Source organism: Schistocerca americana, chromosome 4 (genome assembly GCF_021461395.2).
Source record: "Schistocerca americana isolate TAMUIC-IGC-003095 chromosome 4, iqSchAmer2.1, whole genome shotgun sequence".
In the NCBI taxonomy this organism is placed as follows: domain Eukaryota; kingdom Metazoa; phylum Arthropoda; class Insecta; order Orthoptera; family Acrididae; genus Schistocerca; species Schistocerca americana.
Genome location: NC_060122.1, coordinates 372,054,065 through 372,077,142, shown reverse-complemented (window position 1 = coordinate 372,077,142; position 23,078 = coordinate 372,054,065). Strand labels below are relative to the sequence as shown.

At 40.9% G+C, this 23,078-nt stretch overlaps 1 protein-coding gene across 3 annotated transcripts in view; it reads left to right on the top strand.

Annotated features, from left to right (window-relative positions):
- LOC124612636 (mothers against decapentaplegic homolog 4) overlaps nucleotides 1-23,078 on the top strand; it is a 168,705-nt gene that overhangs the window by 137,313 nt on the left and 8,314 nt on the right. For all 3 annotated transcript variants that reach the window (XM_047140935.1, XM_047140933.1, XM_047140934.1), the window contains one exon: nucleotides 11,237-11,367. In XM_047140935.1, the coding sequence (XP_046996891.1) occupies nucleotides 11,237-11,367 (131 nt within the window). The remainder of the gene's footprint in view (nucleotides 1-11,236; nucleotides 11,368-23,078) is intronic.

The following is a 23,078-nucleotide window of genomic DNA, read 5'->3' as shown; positions in this document are numbered from 1 at the left end:
TCAAAAACATAATTTTTTTTTTTTTTTTTTTTACATGTGAAATTTCATCATTTTTTCACTTACTATTGGCTGTATTTGTTGCTATAGGTACACTTTTCTTCATAAGTAAGAGAGATTCTTCGATGAATTTTGCACAGCATACTAACCATACTTACAGATCTATGAAACTCTAGAATTTTCCAATTTGTTAAAAACTGTGGTAAAAATGGAGGTACAGTAAAAATTCATTTATACATTTTTATACTTTTTTCTCACTTATACGGTTTTTTTCCCAGCAAAATATCCACAGTGTGCACAAGTTAAGGCACAGTGTTTCAAAGTGGATTGCTGGGAAGTGGATTGGTAAGGCCGCTATTAGACTATAATAAAATTTGGTAGTGTAATAAGGAACTTTATCAAAGTTAGGCATTTGTCAAATTTTCTTTGATCAAATCTAGCGCCTCACTTTAGATTTGATCAAAGGAAGCGTTCGTTTCACATTTACTGCTTGGAGAAATAAACTGCTTGGAGCTCTAGCACCGCTGCAGCTGTCTGACACAATGTTTTCCAGTATGACTCCCAAATTTACATGGTACGTCGCATATATAACAAAATTGATGGAAATATTTGAGGCAGATACAAAAACAAAATAAAAAGAGAGCTATAAAAAAATTGCAGATGTTATTAGCCATGAATTATGGCCAGGATATACCCCCAAGGTAATAAAGGAGAAAATCTACAACTTCTGTGGAAATAAAAATTTTTCATGACTGCAGTACGTATGAAATTTATTTGCCTTCACATATTCCTCCTTCAGTGCATTATAAATAGCTTCAAGCATTTCTGGTATTATTTTCGTCAATGTGCACTGCAGCATTAGAGCGCTATACCAGCACTGTAAACTAGAGTAGCTAGAAATCACAGTATTATGGTAAGTCTGTCTTTTGCGGATGTACCATGTCTGAGGAGAGTGTTCAGCTTCATAATATGAGGAGCCACTTTCTTGAGTACATATTGAAATGTACTTTCGTCCATTTCCATAGGGATTTTCATGCAACTTTATGTCCTCGACTTGCAGCTCCCATAGCAAATTTTGTTGTATATCTTTCGCATTTCGCCGTGAAGTCCACAGCTTCACCCAAGTAAGTTTCCTTTTCTTCTGCTTTTCATGCAGATGCAATTGCAGTGCAAGCAACTGCAGACCAGGTATAATTTTACTTACGGCTTCGGTGGTTTAGTGTTTTGATGTTGTAACAACCATTCATGGCTGGGAATTCATTTCACCACAAAGTGTGACATTTAACAATGCAGTAAATACATTAGAAATAATGAAACAATTTGTGATGTGCCACAATGTTTCTGATGAAATAATGACAGAGTTATCCCATTTTGAGGGTACAGTGTATGCTATTGCCGCATCAAAGAAAAAACAACCAAAAATTACATACTTTTTTTTACAAAAGGACGTTTTTTTCTGTGTAGAGGTTTACATTTTTCTTTATATCCTTGTTAAGTATGGTACCTAGTAAGCCTGTATAATGTTCTGTAGAACGTTACTTTTTATTTACTGGATTTTTCATTTGTGTTTTCCAATTAATTTGATAGTATGGTGCTATATTTCATGTATACGTGTTTCACACTTATACTCTTTTTTTCTGTAGTCCATTGAAAAACATATAAATAAAGTTTTACTGCAATTAACTATAAAATTTGAGTTAAACATGAAGTTTAAAATGTAACAGCTTTTTCATTGCTTCATAAAGTAAGTAAATTCTAGAGTTTCATACACCTGTAAGTATGATTTGTATGCTGTGCAAAATTCATCAAAGAATCTCTCTTACTTATGAAGAAAAGTGTACCTGTAGCAACAAATGCGGCCAATAGTCAGTGAAAAAAATGATGAAATTTCACATATAAAAAATTTATATTGTTATGTTTTTGAACTTCCACTGCTGTGAGTGTGAATACTTTATCCTTCCTGGTCATGCTGACGAAGTTTTATGAATTTATGTGTAAAAGTATAGACAGTGGAAATTAAAATGTCCTGTGGTGCCTCTCCTGCTAAGTCGGCCAGACTGACTTTCTAACCCTCTTAATGTGAACAGAAGTGCGTAGCGGGCTTTCAGTGAGGATGAGATCAACATCAAGAAAAGTGGCTTGGAATTTGGAATAAGAACATGACAAATTTAATTGGAAGAAGGTATGTAGAAGTTCCAGGAATTTTAACAGGTCAGCCTTATCATGTGTCCATATGGCAAAGGTGTCATCATTGTATCTAAACCAAAACAGGGGCTGAAGGCTTATGGATCCCAGGAATGTCTCCTGCAAGTGAGCCATGAAAGGTTGGATTAGGAAGGAGCCATCCTGGTTCCTATGGCCGTACACACATTTCCATCCACATTAAACCTACTAACAGACAACAGTACTTACATTTTGGCAGTTTCCATCCTTTCCTAGTCAAATGTTCCCTTCCATACAGCCTTGGCATTTGAGGCAAACATATTTGTTTGAATGCAAACTCTTTAGAGCAATACATCACCATTCTCACCTAAGCCTTCACTGGACGTAATTACCCCAACAGCCGAAGTTCAGATGTACATTTCCCGGGTCATCACATCCAATCCTGGTACTGCTGATCCCTCCAAGAAACAACTTCGGTGCACATTACTTGTCACCCAGTGTTGCCCTGGTCTTGAATAAATTAATCAGCTACTATCTTGAATGTATACATCAGCTACTTTGACAAGGTCACGACTTTGTAAAATAATGCCCTGAAATGAGATCCATTCTGTCTGAGATTTTGCCTACCATACCTAGAATAGCTTTTCATCGTGCTCACAACATCCTCAATATCCTTGTCAAACCCGCTGCTCCTTCTGCACCCGTCTCCCTACCCACTGGCTCCTACCCCTGTGACTGTCCTCACTGCAAAAATTGCCCTGTGCACCGTCCTACCACCACTTATTCCAGTCCTGTGACTGGCAAGACGTATATTATCAAAGGGAGAGCCACCTGTGAAACGACACATCATATACCAGCTGTTATGTTAACACTGTTTGGCCTTTTACATTAGCTTGACTACCACCCAGTTATCAGTCAGGGCATAGGCAGAGGGTGTATACTGGCAACACTCAATACCCTGTTGCAGAGCATGTTCTACAACATAAGAGCCGAGACCTCGGCACCTGTTTCATCACATGTTCCATCTGGATTCTTCCCCCAGATACCAGTTTCTCCGAACTCAACAAGTGGGAACTAGTGCTGCAATATGGCCTTGGTTCTCGCCACCCATCTGGCCTTATATTACGTAAATTCCTTCCGTCCCAGCATTTCTTCACAGTAACTACTCCTTTTTTCTTGCCATTTTAGTTTTCTACATATGTCATTTCCTGACCTGTCTATTTTTGGCCGTCCCCCCTCCCACCTCTTTTACACGCAACACACTTAGTTTTTCACACCTATTAACTTGTGCACAATGTTTTAGAAGCTGCATCTTTTGGCTTAAGTATCTTGACAATGTGATTTTTGGGTGATTGTCATAAGTAATTCAGCAGGTGATTTTCCAATTATTGGAATTGGAGTTGTGTGATAAGAATCAGAATTTTCTGTATAGCATCTTGCTTGTTCCCTTGTCCCCACTTAGCCCTTTTCATGTCGTCCTTGAAAGTCCTGACAAGTCTTTCTTCTTCACCATTTAAAGCAAGGTGAAATTGAGGTGAAGTCAGGTGGTGTGTGTGATTCATGTCATAGAATTTTTGAATTTCTTTGATACAAATTTTGTACCATTGTCAGAAACTGTGGTACTGGGGAATCATCATATAGCAAAGATTTTTTTGACTGCTTTTGTTGTGGCTTGTTGCTGAGGTTATGTCAAATATATAACGGAAATATGACATGCATTCACAAATATGGACCAGGATGTTTTCCAGAATGGTTCAACGTAGTTAGTATGAATTCCTTTCCCATGCTTCAGTTGTTTGGGACCTTTTGAAGATCCTTTTTGGGGTTTGGTTTTGCCATTTGACAAAGTTCACATTGTACGACCATTTCTTCAATTTCTTAGTCAATTTTTGGCCACCAACAATATCTTCTTGGCATTTAATTCGAAGGAGAAACAGCATTGGTCATATTTTTTTTGTTTTATTATCCGCAAAATGGATTTTCGGTCACTTAGTGACCATCCTCAGTGCTGTAATATACAATTAAAATTGGTAGGCACTGGTATCAACAAGCTTAGATTGCTCTAAGCTTGTTGATACCAGTGCCTACCAATTTTAATTGTATATTACAGAGTGCTGTAATATACAATTAAAATTGGTAGGCACTGGTATCAACAAGCTTAGATTGCTCTAAGCTTGTTGATACCAGTGCCTACCAATTTTAATTGTATATTACAGAGTGCTGTAATATACAATTAAAATTGGTAGGCACTGGTATCAACAAGCTTAGATTGCTCTAAGCTTGTTGATACCAGTGCCTACCAATTTTAATTGTATATTACAGCACTGAGGATGGTCACTAAGTGACCGAAAATCGATTTTGCGGATAATAAAACAAAAAAATACGACCAATGCTGTTTCTCCTTCCAATTATATCCATTATCTGGTCATGGTGCACAGAACACTCCATGGAGTCGCCAATCAATTCTTGGCATTTGTTTCATTCTGATAATGCGCCTGTGTCCCTCGTGAAGTTTCTTCAAAATCTTTTTACGGTAGCTTTTGGGTATGATAAGCATTGTGAAATCTGTCTGAAGAAGTGACAAGCCATGGTGGTGATGATGGCAGTCCTTTTGCTAAAACGTGGCTTCAAAAATTTTTTTGTCTTTTGGCAAATAGTCTGGCGATGTTCTTCACATAATGCAGAACCATTTTTAAGCTGCATCTTTGCTCATGGCTTCTCGAAACTTTCTGTGATCAACTGAAAATGAATTGATCTATTTATTAATTTCTTCATTAATCTGCAAGCAAAATTCTTTGGACGTACTGAATTTTTCATCTGGACCTGCAGGCAGCCTGCGTAAGACATCAGCTTTGCAATGTTTTTCTGTTGGCCTGTATCTGATGTATTAGTTATATCTCATCAATGTGACTGGCCATCTTTGTTACCTCTGAACTGTCATTACTGGAATATTGCAACCAAGGGCTTGTGATTGGCAAACAGTTGATGCCTTCTTCCATACAAGTATTGGTGAAATATCCTGATCTCATAAATTATGAATAGTGCTATATCTGGCCTGATGTTTATTTAAAGTTTTGGAAGTAAAAGTGATAGGTTTTCTGATCCATGTGAATACTTGTGGACAATACTGCTTGCATTCCATACAAAGAAGCACCAGTGGCTAATACCACAGTTTTAGTTCTGTGAAAGTGCAACAGTTTAGTTTCCTAAGTAATTTCCTTCTTGAGCTTAAGCAATGCTTCTGCTTCTTGCTTGGTCCATTTGAACTGTGCATTTGTCTTTCAAAGTTGATTCAGTGGTCCATCAATTCCAGCAAATCACTTGATGAATTTGTTGTAGTTATTTACTTTTCCAGTGAAAGATTTTAGTTCCTGGATATTCTTTGGAAGAGTCAGAGATTTTATTGCTTCCATGTTGGTGGATTGCTGGATTCCTCATGGCCTAGGTATTCTTCTTTGTTTTTGAAGGAATTCACATTTCTTTCTATTGCATGTGAGGCCATGTTCTTCCAGTCATGTGAAAAGCTTGTCCAAATTCTCCACGTGTTCATCCATGTTTGTGCCTGTGACAGTTATGTCATCCAAGTAATCGGCATGTTCTGGTATGGTACGAGGGTAATCCCAAAAGTAAGGTCTCCTATTTTTTTATAAGTACAGAGGTCTGTTTGTGTGGCAGTTGGTCACACTGTTATGAAGAGTGCTTCACATGCTGTTTGTAAATATACGCACGCCATGCTGAGGCACTCAGTCTTGGCTTGGCAGCCGTTGAGACTGGAGCTCCCATTGGATGTTACCGCCAAGTGAGAATTGCGCGCAGTTATTCGGTTTTTGAATGCAAAGGGCACTGCACCGATTGAAATCCATCACCAATTGATGGAAGTGTATGGTGAGTCATGCATGGATGTCAAATATGTTCATAAGTGGTGTAAAGAATTGGCAGCTGGTCGGACCGAAATTCACGACGAACAAAGGAGCGGGAGATCGTCAATTTCTGAGGAGACAGTGTTGAAGGTTTAGCAAAGCATGCGTGAAGATCGGCGGGTCACCCTGTATGATCTCTGCATGTTGGTTCTTGAGGTTTCCCAAAGCACTGCTTACAGAATTTTAACGGAAAGATTGAACTACCAGAAGGTGTGCGCAAGATGGGTGCCACGCGTGCTGACTGAGGACCACACGCGGCAATGAGTTGATGCTTCCCATGCATTCCTTCACCGCCTTGCAGCTGAGCAGAATAACTTTCTGGAGTCAATAGTCATGGGTGACGAAACCGGGGCATACCACTTTACACCTGAGACCAAGCAACAATCGCGCCAGTGGTGGCATCCTTCTTCACCAAAGACACGGAAATTCAAACAAACACGGTCTGCCGGTAAAGTCATGACAACCGTCTTTTGCGATCGGAAAGAGGTATTGTTGATCGACTTTATGCCCACTGGGACCACAATTAACACTGACAGGTACTGTGAGACTCTGAAAAAACTCAAACAGGCAGTTCGGAACCGGAAAATAGGAATGTTGTGCAAGGGCGTACACATTCTCCATGACAACGCTCGCTCACACATCGCTCGGCAAACCATTGCTCTCCTGCAAAAGTTTCAGTACAACATAATCACCCACCCACCCCTATAGTCATGACTTGGTGCCCAGTGATTATCACCTGTTCCCTAGGTTAAAAGAACATTTGGCCAGAAAGCGATTCAGCTCTGACGACGAGGTGAAAGAAGAGGTTCATAGCTTTCTGAACAGCATGGCGGCGAGCTGGTATGACATGGGCATATAAAAACTGCCACAGCATCTACAAAAATGCATCAACAGAAATGGTGATTATGTCAAAAAATAAGCTAAATGTTCAAGCTGTAAACTGATGTCAACCATTGTAGAAATAAAAAAGTCTATGTACTTTTAAAAAAAAATAGGAGACCTTACTTTTGGGATTACCCTCACACTTGTCATTTCTTCCACAAATTGTTAGTATATTGCAGGAGCACTTGTTATGCCGAATGGTAACATCTGCTAAACAAACAGACCAACTGGAGTATTGCCAACTGTCATCTTGTTGAGTTCTACATCTACTTCCCACTGCGGATGTGTGTCCAATACATCAGTTTTTGTAAAACATTTGCCATATCTAATTTTTTGAAAGAGCTCCTTTGGCCTAGGGATTGGATACTGGTCATTCTTTAAAATCTCCACAGCTTCTTATTGATCCATTTGGCTCAGGTACAGCCACAGTTGTGTAGCTCATTAACTGGGTTTCACTGGCTTCCAGATTCCTTCTTTGTTCAGTCTTTCTTTAACTTTATCCATCATAGCCAATGATATTGGTCAGTGCTTGAAAAATTTTGGTGTGGCTCCTGTCTTCAATTTCATAACTGCTTTGTAGATTTTACATTTGCCTAAGCCAGGCACCAGAAAAGAGATTCAAGGTTGTGGCGTATTTTCTTTTTGGCTTCTTTAAAACTATTTTGACTATTTTGATCCACCATGTTTATAGGCTGTGACTTCCTTTTGCTAATACGAGGTCTGTTTAAAAAATTCTGGAACTTTGTCCACAAAAATTTTCTATGCTTACCTTTTACTTATTGTGCACAATCTGCTTCAAAATAATCTCCTCTACAATTGATGCACTGCTCCCAACACAGTTTCCACTTCCAGAAGCAGTCTTGATACGCCTCTTACTGGATTACGCGAAACGCCATCTGCGAATTTTCTTTTATCTCATCTATCATTGCAAATCTTCATCCTTTCAATGGGGATTTCAACTTTGGAAATAAAAAAAAAGGTCCATAGGGAGCAGGTCTGGAGAGAGCAGAGGATGAGGCAGCGTAGTGATTTCATTTTTTGTGCAGTAGTCACGCACTGATAGCAGTGAATGTGCAGGTGCACAGGGGGACGGAATAACATTGCCATGGGCGGAGCTTGTGTAGTACACATTTCTGCGACTGGGCGTGTATAACGCAACTCATTGCCAGTTCAGTGCCGCCTGTATTGTCGACCTGGCGTATTCTGTTCACCTGCTGTGATTGCTTTCGCTAGCGCTGTTTTGTTCTTGTTTTGTTTTTTATGATGGCAAGTTTAAGTGAACAACGTGCAGCTGTGAAATTTTGTTTTCTACTCGATAAAAATGCTGCTGAAACTGTTTTAATGTTGAAAACAGCTTACCAAGATGACACTATGGGGAAAACTCAAATGTACGAAAGGTTTGCTCTATTTAAAAATGGTGACATGTCAATTGATGCCAAACCTCATTCTGGATGTCCATAAACTGCCCAAATCAATGAAAATATTGAAAAAATTCAAGAGCTTGTGCCCACAGCCCATCGACAGACAATTGATCAAGTGTTAGAGATTAATGGGTTATCTTGGAGCTTGGTTCAGTGAATTTTAACAGAAGATTTGGTAATGAAAAGGATTGCTGCCAAGTTTGTACCTTGGACTCTGACTGACAATCAAAAGGAATGGCGAGGTGAAACATGCAATGCTTTGAAACAACAGCTTGAAACTGATCCAAATTTTCTGTCAAATGTCATTACTGTTGATGAGTCATGGTATGGTTATGACCCAGAAACAAAGCAACAGTCAAGTCAATGGAAGACATCATCGTCATCCCATCCAAAAAAATGTTGTCAAGTCAAATGAAACATCAAAACAATGCTGATTTGCTTTTATGATGCCAAGGGTATAGTTCATTCAGGATTTGTTGCCCCAGGTCAGACCGTCAATGTAACCTTTTATTTGGAAGTTTTAAGAAGATTGCACAGTAGTGTTTATTAAAAAAGACTCAATTTGTGACAGACAGGAAACTGTTTCTTCCACCACGACGACACGCCTGCACACACAACCATCTCTATTACGCAGTTTTTGGCTAAAAATGGTATTGTTCCATTGCCCCATGCACCTTATTCACCTAACCTGGCTCTTTGTGACTTTCTAATTTGTATGCATGAAAAAGGTCATGAAAGGACACTGACTTGACAACATTGAAGAAGTCGAGGAAAAAAACGAGGAAGGAGCTGTCAGCCATATGACTACAAAAACGTTTCGAACAGTGGAAGCACTGATGGGACAACTGTACCCCGCCCCTTTTTTTTTACCCCCTCATAGTAGTTTTTAATTTAGATTTGTTGCCAATAATTGTACATCTTTATCTAGAAGACCATTTTAGTCAAAGGCATCCTTTGTTTTGCAGTTAAAGATATTCTCTGCAGATGATAAATGCACACAGCTCTTACCCCACAGACATGAGCAAACTATATGGCCTGACTGTGGCATATTGCTAGCTTCTACACAGGCAAAGGGAAAGACGGCTGGTGCCAAGAGATCCTGCTCACCAGGCTTTGCACCAGTGTCCTGGATTAAATTCCAAACTTCTGTGCAGCATCTCATGGAATGAGAGCATGTGATACTGTTGATGGTGATCCGACTGAGAGCATGGCAGTCCCCTGGTGTTATTTGATAAGAGTAGCCTGTGTGCTGGCACCATGTTTCACACACTCCCTTCTCTTGTCATCATCCAGCACAAACATAACACCACACTACACACATCCATTCCAGTCGTCTGCACTTGCTCTGTTTCACTTATTCCTCAAAAATGTGAGTCCAGTACCCTAACAACTTACACCTTACTCAGAAAATGAGGCAGTTCTGGAATTAACTGCAACAATTAGCCAGGAATCCAAACAAAAGAGCAAGGCAGGAGGGGAGAGAGAATTACAAAGTTAAATGCTTGTAACAAGAAATTTTTTTTAACCAAAGCAGCTAAAAGTGACAGAGAGTGCAGTTAACAAGTAATAGTTAAGGAAAGGACAAACCGAAAATAGAAGGGGCGGGGGAGGGGGGGGGGGGGGGGGAATGGAGCAAAGGAAAGAAAATAGCCTATATGAAAGGGATGTAGAGGATTGCCATTGATGACAATGACTAAGTGAGATTGGAAAGTAGGTAAACATCAGTGAAGCAGTTGACATTAGTTGAGGGTAAATTAGTTTTTGAAAAGCAGCACATGCTGTAGAGGAAATTGCAATCTGTGAAGACCTGAGCTTTCAGTATTAAGGAGGATGATCCATATAGTGCCCGATTAAGCACCAATGCCATGGCTACTCTGTTGCAGAGTACACATTCATGCTATTTAGAGGGGGGGGGGGGGCATTGCTTGCTGAGCACAGCACTTTGTTAATGTTATGTACATGTCTATATTACTCTAACAATATTATGAAAAGGAAAGTTGCTACTCACCATATAGCGGAGATGCTGAGTCACAGATAGGTACAATAAAAAGACTGTCACAAATATAGCTTTTGGCCAGTAAGGTCTTCATCAAAATTAGATGGCACACACACACACACACACACACACACACACACACACACAGCAGTGTGGCCCAGTTGCCTGAGACTGCAGTCGTGTGTGTGTGTGTGTGTGTGTGTGTGTGTGTGTGTCTGTCATCTAATTTTGACAAAAGCCTTACCATCTGAAAGTTATATTTGTGACAGTCTTTTTATTGTGCCTTTCTGTGATTCAGCATCTTCGCTATATTGTGAATAGCAACTTTCCTTTTCATAATATTGTTACCTCCGTCCTGGTTTTCCATTGTTTGATCTAGATTACTATAGACATTGTCATTTGTCTCCCTGTGACAGTTTTGGTCATATAAAGTGATGATGTTTCTTGAAATCTGGAAGACTCTTGTTGCTTATACGTGGAAAAATAATTGTTGGATTTATTATTTATTCTCTGAGTAGACTGAGAATTTGTAGATCAAAAAGGCAGCTCTTTACACAAAATGGAGCAGTATTTGTTCGATTTTGAAACTACAAAACCCATTATTGACGTGATATAACTTTTAAAGGATGAAAATTATGATAGTAATCTTACTCTTTATAACCTTGTTATTGGTTTAGGGAAGAAAGTTTGATTGTAAACAGCTAAATGTCTGAAGAATAAAATTAAGTTACATGTGTAAAATGATATCAGCTGTTAGTTTTTGAACTCTAACCACTTGTACCACAGAAGTGGATGAGAAGAACCTGTAGTAATTATTTCAGTGTCTGTAATATGGACTTTCCATGTGTTACTTTTAGGTTTAAGTGCAGCTGCGGGAATTGGAGTCGATGATTTGAGGAGGCTTTGCATCTTACGACTGAGTTTTGTGAAGGGTTGGGGTCCAGACTACCCACGCCAGTCCATAAAGGAAACTCCATGCTGGATTGAGGTAATAATGCCCTGTAAAATACAGTTTTCAAAAATCTAGTTTTTGTAATCACTAAGTAATCATCAAGCTCTCTTCCTACAATATATATTGCTTCCATCTTGTTTTCTAACCAGTTCGCTTTGCTTTTGCTAGTTTCTCCCTCACATACATTTGCATAAAGAACCATGGGTTAAGATGGATTATACTTACAGAACCTCTTTCTGTTCTTTTATTTCATGGAGAACAAATTGTTAGTACATGAGGTATGGAGTGTACTATTTGTTTGCTTCGAAGTCCATAGCATATTTGTTGATATTCTTGTTGTTTCTACTTTATCCACCTCAGTCATCTCATATGTTATGTGCATGTTAAACAATACTTTCTGCATTCGACAAGTCACTCTGAACAGAGATGATTGTGAGCATAACTGATGGAGAAGTGTCTGTTTCCTCTTCTGTCAAAGATAAGGTTAGAAATTTTTTTTTTTTTTTAGTAGTTCAACAAAATCTGATACATTAACGTAAGTATCTCACATCATAAAGCTCATTTACAGAAAAATGTCCAAAATAAATTATGTAGGACGTGTCATCATAATACAGTGCAAATAAATAGCTCAAAATATATGAGGGACATTCATTACTTAAGGAAACGAACTGTGTAAGAAACAGTTGGTAGGACGAGTTTTGCACTTTCGTAACCTTAGGGTGGCATTGCTGGGATGAGCTGAGAACAGCTGACAGATAAAAATTGTGTTGCTTATAACCTCAATATTGCATTTAATGGTGACACATCCACTTAGTTTCCAAATTAGTTGAATTACATTCAGTGATCCGTTTTTTGCTTTCCAAAGGTGAAAAACCGCCTAAAATATTTTGTCAAATGATTTTACAATATGGTGAAAGTTGGATGAACTATGGAAATTTTTATAAATAGGTAGAACAGTACAAAAATGGTCTTAACGGGAGTGACTGATGAGCAGCATTCTGGCTTGGCTTCTTGAAGTGTCAGCTTTTTCACTTGAAATTTACATTGATATCATTATTCATGAAGACCGAAGAGTTACAGTTGAACATATAGCAAACACAGTTGTAGTAATTGTTGGCATAGTTCATAATATAATCAATAAGCAGCTCAATTACAGTGAAACAAGTGTGAGGTGGGTCCCAAAATAGTTAACCAACAACGCAAGGAAACAAGACTGTGTGCAGACTTGAAGGACACCAATGAGATGGAAGGTGACCCTTTTCTAAACAAGATTTTAATGTGTGATGATACTTGGGTTCACCATATTGAACCAGAATCCAAAAGATAAAACTTGGAATGGAAGCACACCAGCTCATCTGTCTAAAAGAAATTCAGTTCAAAAGCATCAGCAGGAAAATCATGGATGCCCAAGGTGTCATTTTTTGTGATTATTTCATACAATAAATAGTTTCCGCTACTCAGACATGTTGATGAACAAAGAGCCGGCCAGTGTGGCCAAGCAGTTCTAGGCGCTTAAGTCCAGAACCACGCGACTGCTACAGTCACAGGTTCGAATCCTGCCTCGAGCATGGATGTGTGTGATGTCCTTAGGTTAGTTAGGTTTAAGTAGTTCTAAGTTCTAGGGGAATGATGATCTCTGATGTTAAGTCCCATAGTGCTCAGAGCCATTTGATGAACGAAGTAAAATGAGCAATGAGAGAAAAATACCATGGATCTCAAAGAAAAGGCATGATATTTCTACATGCCGTCACACTGCACAGCTGATCAAGGACACCATTGTGTTGGGAGACATTATACGGAAAAAAGTTCAGCGACGTGAGATGGTCAGAGAAATTGTGGGAAAGTGGCTCAAATAACAAGACCGGTATGGAAGAAAGTAGTTCATAGTTGTGATAAGTGTATTAATATTGGTGGGGATTGCATTGAGAAGTAGTAAAAATCTAATTGTGTAAAAATTCACAGGTATTTTTCTGTATCAGTTTGTCTCTGAATGTCTCTGCTGTATACATACAGGATATACACTATCCGGTCACATTAATGTGATCACCTGTCAAAAGCCTGAATAACTCTCTTTTGCAGCACAGACTGCTGTGAGGCACATGGGAAAAGAATCAACAATGTTCTGGAATATACTGACAGTGATTTTGAGTCATGATGGCTCCAGTGCCATGCCCAGCTGCACTAAGTTTCTCAGTTGAGGATAAATGACACGAAAAGCTCGATTGAGGTGGTCCCACATATTCTCAGTTGTGTTTGAATCTGGGGAGTTTGGTGGCCGGGGGAATAAGATAAACTCACACAAATCAAAATCATTAGACAATATCCAAGTAAAATTATGGAAGCTAGAGATGTCTTCCATATTCCAAATTCAGTTCCCCCAACAATTATATTTCAAAGCTCAGCTAAAACAATTTTATCAACCATTACCAATTACTATATAAACTCTCCATCGTTGTTTTTAAAACCAATTACAAAATTCTTTGATAAATGCAATCTTATTCCGTAAAGCTACAAAACACTGCGTATGGCCTTCAGGTCACAAGTGACAATAAATAAGGAAGAATGAATGACGATGATGTCTTTCATTTTGTTTCCATGAACCTTCATGTATTAATAATGCAGCAACACTTGTTACAGTTTCCTCGTCTCTAGACGTGACATGGCAGACAATATGAAAACAATACAACAAATAGCATTGCAGACAGTGTGAATACACCGAGAAATGTTTGCTGCCAGTATGGACAGAAACAAAATCCAAAATAGATGTGAAACATTGTAGGATATAATGTTCCCAACAGAAGCATGTTTCCAGTGACAGTGTGTACGCAGCTTTACACTTTTTTTCACAGTGGTTAGCACACTGGACTCGCATTCGGGAGGACGACGGTTCTATCCCGTCTCCAGCCATCCTGATTTAGGTTTTCCGTAATTTCCCTAAATTGCTTCAGGCAAATGCCGGGATGGTTCCTTTGAAAGGGCACGGCCGATTTCCTTCCCAATCCTTCCCTAACCCGAGCATGAGCTCCGTCTCTAATGACCTCGTTGTCGACGGGACGTTAAACACTAACCACCACCTTTACACTTTTTTTTTTTTTTTAAACAAATCAGTGATGACGTCACTAGTGGACTTCCAAATGTCAGCTTTTGTGAGTGCTTTTGTATGACTCCTATGTGGACTGCGTGCATTTTGATTATTCATTTCCTTTGTAGTGTGTGACATGTGTGCACAGTATGCCATTTAAAAGCAATGGTGCAATGAAAGCATATCACAAATATGTCACAATTATCATTAAATGTCATTATCAACAAATCAATAGCCTCATTCCTGGTTGTCTTCACAGTGCCACCATGTCACGATTATGTCATTTCCTGCAAAAGATAGTGTGAAATGTGCTCAACGATGTAAGGCTTCAGAAGATATTATGATAACTAATACACAGTACAAAATTCAGATGATTTAGGTGTAATGTAATGGCTAACATTGTGGTTAGCTGAATTAGAGGTTATAAGTTTGCGCAACTTGCTGCATACCATTTCCCCCCCCCCCTTTTCAACTTAGCTTTGCTATCATGTTCTTTAGGATTGTAATACAATATGTTCTGCAATATTTGATTATGGTAAACATTTGTTTCCGGTTAGAAAACGTAGGATGAAACAAATATTTTTCTGTTAATTTCCAAATGTGTGGTGATTTCTGAGTGTGTGGTTGGGCAGGAACCTAAGAGGTGAAACATTGAGCAATAACATTCATATTCTTACTTGTCACAAATATTTTGCATATTGCACAAACACATATTTCCCTAAAGAGTTCTTGCTACAACTTTCCTGTCACTAACAATCCATAAACATCAACTTGATGCTATAGTGATCGACAAATCAATATCCTCATTCCTGGTTGCCTTCACTGCGCCACCACATCACGATTACATCAGTTCTTGCAAAAAAAAACAGTGTGAAATGTACTTGACCCATCATCATTGCACGGTGAAGCTAAATTATGCAAGTTCTGTTGGCTATGCTGATAGTGGATTATGTCAACATTTCCTCTATCACATCTCCCTCTCCGCAGCAGGTCAAAATATTCCCTAACTCTGCCATCACCCACAGTGTGAACCATCTTCTTTTGTGCCACTTATAACTCATTCAGTCACATCAAATGTCAGTAAGAAGAAAACAGGATGAGGTCAAGCGAGACATTGAACAAGAATTTTGAATCAAATAAACTTTACCAGGAATAAAGGTAAAAACAGAAAATTTTTAGCATTGATATTATGAGTTTTTCACTGTTGCTACAATTTGTGGTGTACTATCACAGAGAAAATAAAATGACAGAACGTAAAATTGAAGTCCCACTGTATGAGGTCAGCGTCTTACAACTGCACTGCCTCATTCAGTTGGTCCCTATTGCACAATATTCTTTGATGTAATACTTGCACCAGATAACTCATCATACAGGGTCTATCAAAAAGAACTGTCCACTTTGGCACATCTATATTTCTGAAACTAATAAACATATACAATGAATTTTGTTTTTTCATGAATGGGAAACTGAAAAAAAATTTTTTTCATGCATTTTCATAGGTATTTAATATGCCCCCCTTGAACTGCATGGCATATGTCGGTGTGGAATTCAAATTGTTCCCACACTGCAGCAAGCATGTCTTGAGTGACAGCTTCCACAGTTGCTGTTATGCAATGCCTCAGTTCATTAATTGTTGTTGGTAACAGAGGCACACTGCTGCTACCTAGTGGGAACGATGTAAAACTCAAGAGTTTGCTCTTTCCAACAGTACGTTGTTCACGCACATATCTCAAATAATATAATAGTTATATTTTTTAAATCAGACAATTCTTTTTGATACACCCTGCATAAAACATGGTGTTGCAATGCATCACTGCACACACTAACAACATCCCACTGGTGACTTTTGGACTACAAACACTCTTGTACCCCTTGCACTAACTCCAATCTATTCAGAAAACTGACTACGGGCTTGTAAACATGCAACTATGCCCCATGTGCCTCTTCATGTTCTCCCCTCAGTACACCTGAAAAACTGAGTCAGCATCCCCTCATGATGAGTGAGGTATTGATCTAAGGACAATGACATGGCAGTACTGTCATATCCTTTCGATCATTGGACATGATTTTCTTGTAAAAAGCATTACATTGTGATCACGTTTTGTAATTTGAGAGGGCATTATAGTTTTCCCCGTCATTAACCACTGCTCTTCAGTCCTCAAAATAGATTTTAATTGTGTAGAGTGCATTACTTATGAGGAATATTTTAGTTCCCATTTTAAGCAGATTTATTTCAGTGATCTTTTCATCTCCGTGGACAGTTTATAGTACCATTTTATTCCCTATTAGGAAATACTGTTTTGAGTTTTTTTGTCTGGTTTCCTTGATAAATATAAGTCCAAACTGGCTCTTGTTTCATAATTATGTGTAGAACTATTAATGAAGTACTTAGAACTGTTTTCCACAATATGCACAACACATTGGTAGATGTCCTCACTTGGTGCAATAAGGATACCATTTTTTAAATAGTTCTTTACAGTAAGCCCAACTACAACATCTAATTATTGCTCTTATGGCCCTTTTCTGCAGTTCAAAAACTGTTTCCATGCTTTGTGTGTCTTCGATACCCAGAGAAGAATCGCCTAGCTAAGAATTGTGCATACATAGGAACTGCATGTCACTGCAATACATTGGCTGCTACACACTGATGATAGGATGCTAAGAGCGCAACACGCTGATGACACTATTTTTGTCAGTACCTTTCTGTGTTCATTTCATGATAACTGACTATCAGTATTCATCCCTAAAAACTTTGTGTTTGTTACACAGTATTTAGATTCATCACCTACGCTTAATGTGACAGTTGTTTTCCCTCATTATGCTGAAGTGCATAGTGTTTGTTTTCTTTATATTCAACATAACTTATCATGCACTGCTCAGTCATAAATGTCCTCGAAGGTTTCATTTACTTTTCTTTGCATTTTGGTGTTTTATCAGTGAGCATGATGTTTCTGTCATCAGCAAACACCATGTCTTAAACTGTCTGGAAAGTCATGGATATATATATTAAGAACGGAATTGGACCCTGTATACTACCCTGACGGACACTTGTGTTTATATTTTTCTTGGCCTGACAATTGTTCTACTAAAAATTTGTTACCAGCAGTCATGTAACCTCTCCTGCCGTCTGCACCCACTGTTCCAGGAAAGTCTGGAACCACTCATCTGCTATTCCTATTACACGTAGTGCTTCTAGCTTGTTTAGTAGTATTTTATGGTCAGCAGTGTCTAAAGCCTTGGTAAAGCTTAAGAATATGCCTGTAACATGGTCATCCTTGATAATAGCTTCAAGTACCACTTTTTTGAAATGTGTAACAGCCGGTAATGTACTTCTCCCACTGGAAATCAAGCTGTGCTTCATTAAAAAAGTATTTATTTGTGTAACACATTAGACTATCCTTTATGATTGATTCATTTATTATGTTTGTTAATGGGGCTTGTATGCTGTCTATGCATGCATTCAGAAGATGGCCTGGAGTCTCTTCTATTCCTGCTGACTTCTTATTTTTTTTAAATTTTCCTATGGTCTTCCTGACTGCAAGCTCCATTATGGGAAACATCTGTGTGCTTGTTGTGTACGTCTCTATGAGTCCTACCTGTGTTTTACAAAGATGTTATTGCAACTTCTCCACAATACCAGAGCCCTCAGGGGCTCGGCATTTGTTTGCTGAGTACGGGCTTGGCGACCCCGGGGTTCCTAAGCTGGGGACTGGTAAGTGCCGCCAGTTCTCTGCCACTGTAAGCTCTGGACATGCTTCAGTGACCACCGCACAGTGCGATGGTGGAATTTTGTGTGTCACAGGGAACAGAGATCTTAAACCTCTATAAAAAAAAAATACCCTCAGTCTCAAGGTGTGCTGCGCACTGATGAGATGCATGGCTGTTGAGGTGGAACAGTCATTAGCGGGCAACCTCTGGGAAACCTGCCGCATCTCAGTTGTATAAGGCTTACTCAGGCACTTGGGGCTCTGTCTCAGTGAACCTTTATTTTCCTAGCTGCTTGTGGGGCCGAAATGGATCCTCCGAAATTCTCCTTACCCCCACCCAGCGGAAAGGGTGGGCCACTGGATGGTACCAATGTCCAGTCCAACAAGAGGGCTCGTGTAGCCAGTCCTCCTGATTCAGTCAGTAGTAACAAAATGCATGCTGCTTCGCAGAATGTGTTTCTTATAGTTAAAAGAAAAGAGGGGAGTTTTGACAAAGTTTCACCATTTTACATATAGAAGGGCGTAGAAGGCATTGCTGGCATCTTAAAATCTTTTAATCGCTTGTGAAATGAGACCCTGTTGGTTGAAACATCTTGCTTCCAACAAGTCAAGAACCTTCAGAAAGCACAATGCCTTGGGGAGTTTGCGATAGAAACTGAATTGCACAATAGCTTGAACTACAGCAAAGTTGTTGTGACTTGCAGGGATCTAGTTGACATTTCCCAAGAAGAACTGAAAGCTGAATGGTCCCGGGAAAGCATTGTCGACGTGCAACACATTATGAAACGGGTGGATGGTGCTCTCGTCAAATCAGACTCGTTTATCCTTACTTTTAACAGCACCAAACTACCAGGGCAAGTGAAGGTGGGTTTCATCATCTCAATGTACGGCCTTATTACCCCAATCCAATGTGGTGTATTAAATGCCAGCACTTTGGGCACACTACTGTTGGCTGCAGAGAGGAAGCCACTTGCGGGAAATGTGGGAAAGCCACCCATGAGGGAATTGGTTGCTCCTCTCCTCCAAAGTGTGTCAACTGCTCTGGGGATCACCCTGTGTGGAGCAGGGACTGCAGAGTTTTCCTCGAGGAGCGAAAGGTCCAGGAGATCAAAACCACAAAGCACATCCTGTATGGTGAAGCGAAGAAGTTATACAGGTCCATGTGCAGCCACCCATGTTCGCTGCCTCCTTTTTCTTCCATTCTGAATTGGCCTGTCATGAAAACTGATGCTGCTACACAAAAGGAGGTTGCTACTGTCAGCACTATCACCTGTGTTTATCAATGGACATGTGCTGCTGCAGTTACTTTGAAGCATGCCCCTCCTCCCTGAACTTCAGAAAAGGCCGTGGTTGCTGATATCGTAGCCCTTCCAGCTCCTCCACATGTCAAGTCTTGTGCACCACCCAGCACTGCTACACCCCCACCATTTCTGAGGTTGTGACTCCAAAGCCGCCTCAAACCAAAAAATTGAAATCAAAAGCAAAGACTAACCCACTGAAGGAGACTGCAGAGACTGATGTTGATGTCATTCTCTCTGACGTCTCTCTCGACTCTTCTTCAGAGGCGATGGAGATTGATGACAGACTGGGGCAATCATCTCACCCCAAAACAGAGCCTCCACTGATTGTGGGCTCCTCTTCCTGGCAGAAAGTTAGGATGAATGGGTTCTGGACACTTGTGGAGGAACTGAAACTCATAGCACAGCAATGTCCCCGTGCATGAGTTTACAGGAAACACATTTAAAAACATCTGATGCTCCTGTACTAAGGGGCTATATGCTCTGTCGCAAGGATGACCTGACTGGGGAAAGAGCCAAAGAAGGGGTCGCCATGTTTGTCAATAATGGCCACCACTCGTCTGCTTTCCACCTGGGTACCAACCTGCAAGCAGTTACATGTGAAATTCATTCACATTGGAGGCTTACAGTTTGCTCCCTTTATTTACCTCCTCTGGATGCAGTAGACTTCGATCTTATAGAACAACTCCTTGACCATTTCCCCTCCTGGGAGACTTCAATGCCCATCATGTCCTGTGGGGCTCAACCTCTACTTGCCCTCAGGGTCGAGTTTTGGAGCGCCTCCTGACATCTCAAGTGTTGTGTGCATCCTCAACACTGGTACTCCGACTCATTTCTGTGCTGCTACTTGGATCATTCTTAGCCATCAACCTATCCCTCTGCTCTCCAGCCCAAAACGATTGGGAGGTCATTGATGATCTTCATTCCTGCCTTAGAATGCCGTGACAGCATCCAGGAATGGGTGGATCACATCACACGTATGATCCACCATGATGCTGACCTGACCATGCCAAAGTCTTTCGGCCCACCAAAGTCTTTCGGCCCACTTAAGCGGCAACCTGTACCTTGGTGGACAGAAGAGTGCCATTCAGCCATGTGGGAGAGGTGTGCACCTCTTCAACAGTTTAAATGCCACCCCAAAGCAGACAATCTCACCGCCTTTCGAATTGCGAGAGCCAAGGCTCACCATGTCTTTAAAGACAGCAAAAAACGGTCATCAAAGGAGTTCCTGGTTTTCGTCAACTGTTCCACTTGTTCCACAAAAGTATGGGAAGCCATCCAGAAGATTTCCAGTACATGCAGCCATTTACCAATAGCAGCAGTGCTGAAACAAGGGTGCCTTCAGATGACACCCAGAGACTTTGCTCAGATGCTGACCGAGCATTTTGCACGAACTACTGCCACTGCAAGTCAGGATCCAGTGTTTCATCGCTACCGAGCATCTGTAGAGAGGGAAAAGTTGGACTTCAGGTCCAACGGTTCTGAGGCCTACAACTGCCCTTTCTCCATGTGGGAGCTCGAATCGGCACTGGCTGAGACTTATGACACTGCACCCAGTCACAACCACATCCAGTATGCATGCTTCCACATGTGCCAGCGGTGTTCCAGGAAATCCTCCTCGAATATTTTTATCTAATATGGCAGACAGGCAACTTCCCCAACTCTTGAAAGGAGGCAATTCTGATCCCTCTCCTCAAACCAGGAAAGGACTGCACATGTCCAAGTAGTTATCGGAGTATCACCTTCACGAGCTGTACGGGAAAGACCATGGAGCGAATGGTTAGCAGTCGTCTGGTCTGGCTTTTAGAGACCAGGCAACTCCTTAGCCATTCTCAGTGTGGATTCCGCCGATATCGGTCCACTGTCGACAACCTGGCCCTCCTAGAGGCGGCTACTGAGCAGGCTTTCCTCCATAAGTATCACTGTACTGGCATTTTCTTCAATATAAGTAAGACATATGATACTACTTAGAGACACCGTATACTCATGCAACCGCATCAGTGGGGTTTTTGTCCATTTTCATTCGTTCTTTCCTGTCCTGTTTTTGCACCCTAGTTGGTGCCACACTCTCTGATCAATTTGAGCAGGAGAATGGTGTCCCTCGGGGCAGTGTTTTAAGTGTTACGCTCTTTGCCATAGCCATCAGCAGTATCACATCTATGGTAAGGAGTCCTGTACAGTGCTCCTTATTTGTGGACGATTTTGCTGTTTTCTGCTCCTCCTCCAGTGTTGCAACAGTGGGCCATCAGTTGTAACTTACAGTGCAGCGGTTAGAGGAGTGGGCTGGAAAGACGGGTTTTTTTTGTGTGTGTGTGTGTGTGTGTGTGTGTGTGTGTGTGTGTGTGTGTGTGTGTGTGTCTGCGCGCATTTTAATCGTTCTGGTCGTGTGTGCGCATTTTAATTGTTCTTGTCGTCTTTTTAATTTGCCTGCCTTGAAGGTGGGAAACACCATCCTACATTTTAGAGACACAGTGCAGTTTCTGGGCCTCATTTTTGACTCCAGATTGTCATGATGGTTGCCACACTTGCGGGACTTGAAAGCCCGAACCCTGAAGGTGCTGAACATCCTCAAGTGCCTTAGTCACAGATCTTGGGGAGCGAACAGGGCACGTCTCCTCCAGTTTTTGTGCATTTGCGGCTGGACTACGGGTGCACGGTGTATGGGTCAACGAGGCCGTCTTTTTTTGCGGTTCATTGACACTGCCCACCTTGAGGGGATTTGGCTGGTCACGGGCGCTTATCGAACCATTCCCATACCCAGCCTCTGTGGTGAGGCGGGGGAACCACCAGTTACTATCAGGTGCCAGCTCCTCATGGTGAACTAAGCATGTAAGTTCCTCGCAGCTCCAACTTCACCCGCACATCATACTGTTGTTCATCCACATGTGGAGCACTTTTTTTCCAACTTTCCATAAGCCCGATGCCATTTGGGATCCATGTGCAGCATGTGCTGGAGTCACTCGATCTGGCACCAGTCCAACCCTAAATCCAGGGTTTTAACTGTCTGCCACACTAGTTACTGGAGCGGCCCAGAGTGATTTTAGATTTGGTGGGGTACAGGAGAGATAGCGCTCCTGCTTCTGTTTTTAGTGCGGTATTTTATACCATTTTATCTGTGCACCACAATCGTGTAGCTGTTTTACGGATGGGTCTAACCAGGGTGACTGTGTTGGTTGCTCTCTCATGTTCCCTGATTGTGTCCTCAAGGTCAGACTGCCTCCCGAACTTACCATCTTCGATGCAGAATTATATGTGATCTTGCGGGCACTGGAGCAGATGAGACAGTCTCAAAGTGTTAGATTTCTCATCTGTTCAGGTTCTCTGAGCACCCTTTACTCTTTCCAACATTTGTACCCAGCAGATAAAGTAACCCAGACTATCCAGGACACCCTCCTCCAGCAACAGCGACTGGGGAAGGAGGTGTCTTTCTGCTGGGTACCAGGTCACGTGGGAATTCTGGGGAACAAAAGGACTGATCGAGCAGCCAAGGAGGCATGTCCTGACCATCAGGTCTTTCGGTGTACTATCCCCCTGCACCTGCATGTTCTCACCTTACTGTTGAGGTATAAAGTCCTGTGTCGTTGGGAAGATGAGTAGCTAGAAGTGACCGACAACAAGCTCCATGTCATCAAGCCCACAACTCGGCTGTGCCAAACTTCC